General features: G+C 45.2%; 1 protein-coding gene across 1 annotated transcript in view; it reads right to left on the reverse strand.

Annotated features, from left to right (window-relative positions):
- The window catches only part of RCOR1 (REST corepressor 1), an 83,685-nt gene extending 74,592 nt beyond the window's left edge, over nt 1-9,093 (reverse strand). Inside the window, exons 1-3 of the mRNA XM_086461947.1 lie at nt 9,045-9,093; nt 8,554-8,733; nt 8,386-8,445 (exon numbers count right to left, since the gene is read on the reverse strand). Of these exons, the coding sequence (XP_086318073.1) occupies nt 8,386-8,445; nt 8,554-8,733; nt 9,045-9,093 (289 nt within the window). The remainder of the gene's footprint in view (nt 1-8,385; nt 8,446-8,553; nt 8,734-9,044) is intronic.
- Nucleotides 9,094-9,326: the final 233 nt, after the last annotated feature.

A 9,326-nucleotide genomic window follows, 5' to 3' on the forward strand; every position in this document is an offset into this window, starting at 1 on the left:
AGCTATGTGGGGCAGCAAGCTCTCAACACAGGGTGGGGAGGAGGTGAAAAATCCTCCCCCTGGCCCTATTCACATGCGGCCAAGACTCAAACAGATGTCATTGATGAGAATAGAGGCATGAGTTTAGACCCCCAAAGAAGGTGGGAAGTCAGAAGGAAGAGAAAAAACTCCACATTTCAATGCAAGCTGCAAGTACAGAGTTGCTTTAAAAGCAATGCTGTTATGTAAACCAGAATTTCACAGTCCTGCTGCTTCAGTTCTTCAAGAAGGGAGGCCATTTCCTACTCAGAGAGGTTTTTCTTAGCCTTTATCCATCCCCGATCCCCCTGTGAACTAGAATCTCTCTGTGCCCTCTCCAGGGACCAGTTAAGAGGGGAGGGCAGGCATTGTGCTTGAAGCCACAACTATGTTACATATTTGTTACGTTTTGCTTTCAGTACAGTCTAGAAGGACACCTATTCAAGGTCATGTACACTAATAATTATTTTCAATACCCAACTTTCGAATCAAAGTCTCTATATTAACTAAACGCTGGCCTGGCAAGACATCCAGTCATCTGAAAGTACGTGCACATGCTATCACGACAGGTTATCACAGATACCTACAGACAGAACTGAAAAGCTGCGACAGACAGCCACTGTGGTTAGGCTCCTCTAATTAGACAACTGCACTATAAAAAAAAGTCATTGGCGCTCTCAGATTATTGTTTGTGAAATACATCTAGATGAAGAGCACAGAGACAAGGCAAGGAAGATGAAATAACTTTAAGGACAAAAACTCACAACCTTATCCTCCTGTCCCTAATGGGGTAGAGGAATACTTTTCTAGAGATGTACCTAGTTACACACAGAATACATAGGAGACCCTGCTGATGTCCCCTAGAGGTACCTGCACGATACAGGGACAGGGCTGAAGGGGGAAGCATAGACTAGAATTTCCTCCCGAGAGGGGATTTTTGCAATTTTATCACACTGCTGCAGCCTCCTCCCCCCAGAGAGGCAACATTTACCAATACTTCCTTTATGAAGTTCAAAGAGCAAGCTGCTGCATAGAGCTGAATGTTTGAAGATACTTGGAAAGGTAGGTTTAACTCACTTGTTTTGTCTCAAAACCCTACATGGGAAGTGAAGCAAATTTATTGAGTTTGACCTACAATACTTAAAAGGCAGTCCTATCACAATCCGTTGCATTTCAAACTAACAGCATGAAGAGCACAAAAGCAGCCCAATTCTAGAACATGCTGGAGAAACTTTCACTGCCTTCAACTAAGGCTGAGCACATCCTCTTGCACTTTCGAACAGCACAAAGTAGTAAAAACTTTCATATGGAAGTATAAATTAAAAGCTTGTAATGTTTAAAAAGAAAGAGACACCTAATCTAACATTCTTACAAAAGCATTTTTTAAGACCAAGTTTAGTTTACAAATAAACTCTCTATTTTCAAGAACTGAATTTCAAAATGTTCTTTCAAGTTTAAACACTTAAGAACGTGGGATTGCTCATCTTGTTATACCATCAAGTCAAAGCCTCAGAAGACAAGGTCACCCAGTGCAGAAAAAGGTACAGACTTCCTAGGAAGTGAGCATGCTCTTTCTAACTACCCCGAAGTTTTTTTTTTTTCGTTTGGTCTCTAGATTCAATCAGCCACTAGTCATCATGTCTCAATCTTACCTTACACTTGGAATGGGTAAGGTAAGCCTTGGCCACAACCAGAAATTGTCATATCTGAGGGAAGCGGGGACTAGCACTAACCACAAGTTTCTGAGGAGCCAGTTACTTCAGATTTACCTGCCTGGCACATGTTAGAGAGTTGTACATTAAAGTTACAACACAGTTAAAATACATACATATGTCCAACAAAGCATTGTCATTTATACTACTCTGAAGGTATGTGACAGGACTAGAGCCCACTATAAGCCGCATTATACAGTGTGCCTTGATCACAGAGGCAAAGATTTCCGAGCTAATTATAATGACTAATCACAGGGAGCTCTAAGCCTTCACTTGGCCAAGTCACAGACCTAACTAGGGCTGAAAACAAGAGTTTTAAGAGCAACTCATTAAGCAGCAGGAACCTGCTATGAAGAACAAAGCAGTCACTCTACCTAGTATTAATTCCAGTCCAGCCATTAATACATTTGTCAGTACATGAGACAGCTATTACCTCCACATACAAACACTGCATGTGCCAGGCAGGGAAGGAAGCCACAGGCTTTGGCTGCACCAAGACTTGTTTGTTTACTACAGCATTAAGGTTTGAGAAGGATGTTCCTGGTACTATTTGAATAACAAGAAAGCTCCAAAGCCATGCCCTGCAATAAGGCGGAGCAGGAGCTCTGCTCACCACCAGCAGCCTCTGCACCCCTTCACAGGATGAGCGAAGAGACAGGGTGCAAGCTAACTAGTGAGTCACACAGGCTTAAAAACGGTCTCCCTCGAGTGAGCAGCCCAGAGGCAAAAAAGGTATGGCACCAAATCAACAGCTGTACTCCTGCTGAGGTGCCAAAGATAGGGATAATAAAAAGTCCCCAACTTGAGCACCACTCTTCTTTTTCTCCAGGGTGGATTAAAAAACAGTTTAAAAAACAGAGATAAGCTAAAATATCAGCATCTACAAGTTAGCTTCATTCTCCTAATGTAGGAGTAGTGGGACTGCACCCTCTCCTGCCGCAGTGACTGGACCAGCAGTACATACTGGTGATGGAACAACATGAGACTGAGACTCACCCATGCACCAGCAGGGTTGCCAGCACAGTAAGGATGTAGCAGGAGCCATCTTCCCCAGGACTGCTGGGGACCAGCCCAAACCCGTTTGCTTGTACCTAAATACTTATGGGGTTGAGACAGCCCAAAAAACAAGATTTCAGCAACAGCTTTTGGTGGAGCACCTGTTAAGGACCTTCTCACCTGCTTTGCAGCAGAGCACATTCAGAGAGGCTGTGACTTGTGGAAGAAAGAGGGCAAGACAAATACAGCCCATGGCAGAGTAAAGAGCTGAGCAAACTACAACTAGGGTGAAAAGCTGGTCTTCTCCCACCGAAAGTTTAAGAGAAAACACACAGTACCTAAATTTTCCACCACCTGATTAGCAAAACACACTCTTGTTGGGAATGATGCACATCTCCTTAGACAACAGTGAAAGGATGGAGGCACGCCCGGTGTACCAAGATACTAGGCAGCCTCTGTCAGCCTAAACACATTGGGCATTAGTACATTATGGTTTAGTATTTCTGATTAGATCAAACATCCTTATAACTCTCCCTTCTCTTCCAAACAGATTGTTGCACTAAAGGAGTTCCTCCTGCCTGTTGCGTTTAAGGCAAAGTCGTTTGAGGAGATGAGATAGCTTTCCAGGATACCAGTATTTCCAGTTTCAGGAGCTTGGTTTTGACTCTTCCACTTGCTTAGATGGAGATCCCAAAGTCTCATCTGAACAGCACACCTATTTTCCCCACCCCCTTTCCAATGAGTCCACTCATCTAAACACCATTTTCTCTTACAGTCATTGGGCTCTCAGACTATTTGCAAACTATTAGGACTGTTAGGAGCAGGACTATTTGCAAAGAACAAACAGAACAAGCTAGCTGGGAGTTGTACTTTCCAAGTGCAAGTCATAAGGGGGCTTTTAACAATCTCTTGTTAAAGGCTTACAGTCCCTATTGTGTAGGCCAACAGGTGCTTCTGCGGAGAACCCTGCAAAGATACAACCTAATAAAATATGGTCTTTACAACCACCAGAGAAATACAGCTATTCTAGGGGAATCAGCCACCCACAGGCTGTCCCATTATTTTTCTCTCACCTTTGATCCTAAACAGACAGAGGGTGGGCTCATTTTAACAGCCAGAGTTGGGTGGATGGACGGATGCATCAGCTTCCTACCTTAGGACACTGCCATGCCACCACTTCCCTATCAGGCATTCCAGATCAGAGAACAACAGAGACTGTATTTTATACTTTTTTTACCCTTCTTAGACACAACTACACTGACAGTTTCTGACTACATTGAGAAGGGTTGTTGGTTTCTTCCCACACACACACTTCGTTTTTGCTAACACTGAAACAACACAGTCTCAGCCATGAAAGAAGGCCAGGGAATATCAAGTGTTTGCACAGGAGCACACAAAGTACAACTAACAGCGCGGACCAGAGAATGAGCTCCTCAAGGATTAGTGATGTTCTGGCAGTGAGCACCTTCCAGCAGGCTTTTCTGCATCTAGAGGTGAAAGCACTACAGAGTATTTCCTTCCACCATTTTAACTTTAACAGTTACAGTACAACAACAGAAAACTGGGAAGAGCAGCACTGCAAACAAGGGATAGAAGTCTCCCAATTAACACACATCCCAATTTTGGATCGCTGCGACAAGACACTATTGAGTCAAACCAGCTTTTGCTCATCTGCTTCCACTGGAAATAGCCCTGGAAGCTGCTTTCCAAAGATGACCAACACAACTGATGTCCAAAGGTACAAGATGCGGTTTGTATTTTTACTGCCATCACAACAAATGAAGTAATCTAAAGTCACGGTGCTACAAAGAACAAAGCAAACTCATCTGCCTTCGATATATGTCAAAATTCGGGAGAGATCGTTCTCTTCATGGAGTTATTTAATACTCCTCAAAATTACGGAAGCTTTAACCTTTACTTAAAATTCACTTGCTGTGTTTAAGCGCTCACTAATATTTTCTTCCTCCTATTTTCAACGTTCCAATAGCATAAATTAATAAGCAACAAGTAAAACGGTCAAGTATAATATCAGTGCTTCCCCACACAAAATATTTTTATTTAGCTTTAGGATATGCAATGTTTCCTTCCACTGAGTTTTTCCATTAACAGGACATGTGGGTTTCATTTGTATGGATTAAAAGAACCATAATAGTTTTCCCTCTTCAAAACCTTCAATGTCTCAGACCAAGAGCTCACAAGTAATGCTGACCTACTGATACCGGCCTTTGTTTAACACACAGAATTTTCAGCTGGCAAATATTTGACTCTCAGCTCTAATAAAAGAAGAAATAGGAGAGACAATAGCAATTTTTCACATCGCATCTGTAAAATCAAGGCCACACAGTGAAACACAGCTGAAGTGCAAGTTTTACCAATTCTAGTGAGTTCTGGCATGGGATTTCCAGCCCAAAAAGTTTTGCCTGTTCTTCTCCCTAGTTGAACTGGCTTGTTTAATAAACACGTAGCCTCTGCAACTTGCCTTTACTGTACAACTATTCCTACAATACAAATTAATAATAATAGAGGTGTAAGTACTACACCAATAGTAATAGAGGTGTAAGTTCTTTGAGAGAATAAAAGAAGTGGGATCAATGCAGCAAGAACTTACTTTCCCAAAGTAAGGGAAGATTGGGATAGGTAAGAAGGACAGCAACATTAACTTCGGCAAAGAACCTACAGGCTCTGCCAGCACATGAAACAGGCCTTGCCACTGCAAAGAGATTTACTAGAGGAGCTGTGAGCAAGGACCACCTCCTACAGAAGACTCCAGCCACGAGTATTTTTGCAGTCAAAGACTCACATCAGGCCCTTCTTTGACCACTGCCACAGCAAGTTTTAAAAACTTGGACCAAGATATTTTAATCCAGAATGAGGACTTGTTATTTTCTGGTTCCAAGGATGACGCAAAAACAAAGCAGCACAACCCTTAACCATTTTCCTCATACTCAGCTCAAACAAGGGGGAGACAAGCACGCTCTATCCTCCTCTGTGCTAACTAAAAGGTGCTGAGGTCCCTTCCCTCCTCGAACCCAGGCAATCACTGAGGAGACACTCTCTTCACTTCAGGCCACACCTTACGGTACTTTTTTGCTCTTCTCTGGCTATTTAATTCACGAAACTCAGACCAACATCCCACCACTGCCTTGCTCTACCTCTTTTCTCCCATAGTCTCACAGAAAAGTATCTCAGGAAAGCTTTCCTGATTTTATCACTCTTTACTACTGCTCGCATGTGGCTGTGAAGTGAAATAAAATTAAATGCTTTCTCTGCCCCAACGCATGGGGACAGAGGAACACCCACGTAAGAATGCTGATGTAAGAATCAGCAGTTAACAGATATATCTCAGCCAAACCCAAGGTATAACTGAACATTAAGTTAAAAATAATATACACAAGGCCTAGCCTGTGCCATTATTCCCTCAGACACAACTAGAGCACATTTTACCAACCAGCTAATTTGAAGGTGAAAGCCTCCACAACTTGACACCAAATAACCTTCAAGCTTTAGGATCCTTTGGTCAACCAGTCCCTAAAATTTCTAGTGAGAAACAGACACAGCATCTACGTGCTCTGATAACACTATTCCATCGATTTAACTTTGAAATTACCAGTGAAACAGCACAATTTAACAGTTTCAGTCAAAAGGTCTTAGTGCAGCATGTTCAGCTTATTTAGGGTTTTCTTTCTTAAGCAGGGAAACAAAAGAGGCATAACAAACAAACACAACACGGCTATTTAGCCTTTAGGACCGAGAAGAAAACACAAAATTCAGGGAACAATGTTGCATTGCAAAATTATCCCTGGGTAATTCCACAGGCCAGGAAACCAACTCTTTAATACACAAGCAGACAAAAGTTCACCTCGAAGTTGTTAATTAAAAAAGTATACTTTTAAGGAGAGAAAAAAAAAAAAAAAAAAAAAAAAACAGTAAAGGAGGATCCAACACCTGTCCAGGTCATCAGAGGACTGATCATTTACTTCGGATGAATATACTAAGAGCTTGCTATATTACACTGCATACTCAAACAAGAGGGCCTGCTGATGCTGTGGTGGGGTATATATTACTCAGAAAAAAAAATTTTCTCCACATCACACACTTCCCCCTCCCTTACACCCCACAAAGCACAGAAAGCAATAACCTTTGTATAGGTCACTGTACATCTATAAGTTAAAAACAGAACAATGTATAACAGAGCACATAATACTGAGGAAGGGGCACGTAGTATTTTTCCCCCCCTCCATTTATTATGTTAGAGAAATGAACTGCACAAAAGAGTGTAATTTACAGGGGTGGCCGAAAAGCCCAAGTATTGTTGTGATACCTGGCTAATAGCCAGTGTGATGCACGTTGTGTGTTACAGAAATGTGTTTGACCTACAGATTGAAAAACAGTGTCAACTGCTGCCTAACTAACAGCTCCCCCTCCCTCCCTTCCCTCCCTCCCCCCCCACTTTTTCTCCTCCTCCTCCCTTCCCACCCCTTCCTCCTCCTGGTCAACCAAGAAATGGAGTTCCCATGTGCCAAGACCTTATATCTTATTTCGTCAAGAAAATGAAGGGGGAAAATGATTCTGTAAATAAACACAAGTAACATTGAACTTAAGAAAAAAAAAATCCTCTTCGACCTCCCCCCCCACCGAGCCCTTAACAGTTAAGAACAATCATATATATTTAATAATAAAAAAGCCATCTAATGTATTAGTGCACAGTCTGAGGACGATCCACAAGAAACCTTTTTCCTGAATCCACACAATAGTAACTCTCAGGATTATTCGATAAGTAGACACTGTGGCTTTCTACACCATTCTTTTTGTTTTAAGGCAAGCAGTGCAGAGGATTCAATTAAGTTTGAGCTGGGCAAAGGGACAACTCCAAACGCTAGGATCTCCAGACAGGAGGAGGGTTTTCGCTCACTTCAACCTCCACTTACAAAGGAACAATACCAAAAAAAAATTGCTTAGCTTTCAAACTAAGGAGGTCAACAGCCTGTCTTTCTATACACGGAGACACATCAGTGCTAACGTGCTTCCAGCACCTGCCTTTCAGCACAGCCCCAATTCCTTTGTTTGCTCAAAATTTGCTTCCATACCACTTTAAATTAGCTTACAAAGAACCGCAGCAGAATAGCTGGAATGTGAAACATTTTTTTTTTTGAGGGGGGAGGCGAGCAGCCTCTTAGGAAGAGAGAAAATTAAAATACAGACCCAAGTCGCTTCTAAATACCTTCGAAAAAATTATATTTACAACTTTATGTCTTCTAGTTCCACCCCTACCACCGAGCCCACAGACACAGGAGTACAGAAGGGGGTAGGAAAAAAAAAAAAAAAAAAAAAAAAAAGAAAAAACCACCCAACTGCCATCTCCTGCCTCCTCTAGCCCTGCCAGCTTCCCTGTTCCTCCCTGCCTGCAAAGCGCCCTCTGGAAAGCATCGAGACTTCTTTTATCAGCCGTGTGTGTTCGGAGGGGGGGAAGGGGGGGTCCTTGTTCTTGCTCTGGGTGTTCGGAACTGGAATGAGGGGAAATTATTTTTGGACCACTCCCCCCAATAAGCAGACTCCCCCCACCCCCTCCGCTCATCGGGGGGGTCCAAAGCAATAGATGGGGGGGGTAGTCGCACCCTCCCCCCCAAAAAAAAAAAATTAAAATAAAATAAAGACTTACCGGGGTCGAAATCAGGGACCACCGCCTGGTACTGCGGGCCGACCCTCATACCGCCGCCAGCTGAGGGAGGCAGAGGGAGAAGCGTTACCCGCGTGGGCCCGCCCGGCCCCTACCCGCCCCCCCCCCCCCCCCCCAGTTACTACACACCGCCACCCCCCCGCTTCTCACCGTGCTCCTCATCGCTGGAGGACCCCGAGCTGCCCTCCTCCCAGGAGTTGCCGCTGCTGTTGCCGTTGGGGGCGGCGGATAAACTTTTGCTACCACCGTTGTTATTATTATTCGCGCCGGCGGCGTTGTGGTTCCTGCCCCGCCGTTTCCCCGAGACCTCCGGGCCCTTCTCGATCATGGCTGGCATTTAGGGGAGGAATGGGAGGGGGGGGGGGGGGGGGTGTGGAGAAGAAGGGAAGAGGGGGGTGGGGGAATCAGAGTTTAAAAACTGCTGGGGGGGGCTGGGGGAGGCGCCGAGGGAGGCGGGAGCCGGGGCGGGCCGGGCCGGGCCGGTGAGCGGCGGTAGCGGCGCTGCTACATCCCCCACCACGATCGCCCTGAACTTTGAGGCTCATCCCAGCCTTGCGCTGGGACTCCGTTCAACCTGCGCTGCTGCCTGCGACCGGCCCCGCCTCCCCCCTCTCCTACCCCTTTCCATTGGCTAAACCTACATTTTGGGTGGCCAGCCCGCCTGCCCATTGGGCGGCGTTTTCTGTCCATCGTGGCGGCCCGGCGCTTCCGTTTGCTGGGTTAGGTGGAGGCGTATCGTCGGGCCGTACGTGTGAGGGCTCCGCGATCTCTCCGCCCAACGATACCTCTCCTCCGAGGGCTGCGCCGGAGCGGAGCTGGGGAGGGGCAGGTTCGCACGCCCCCGCTGGAGCGGTGCTCCCCGGTCCGGTCCGGCCCGCGGAGGAGGCGGGGGCAGTGGGGTCCGCCGCCCCGCTGTAAACTCA

This window comes from Leptosomus discolor, chromosome 3, assembly GCF_034619465.1.
Source record: "Leptosomus discolor isolate bLepDis1 chromosome 3, bLepDis1.hap2, whole genome shotgun sequence".
In the NCBI taxonomy this organism is placed as follows: Eukaryota; Metazoa; Chordata; class Aves; order Leptosomiformes; family Leptosomidae; genus Leptosomus; species Leptosomus discolor.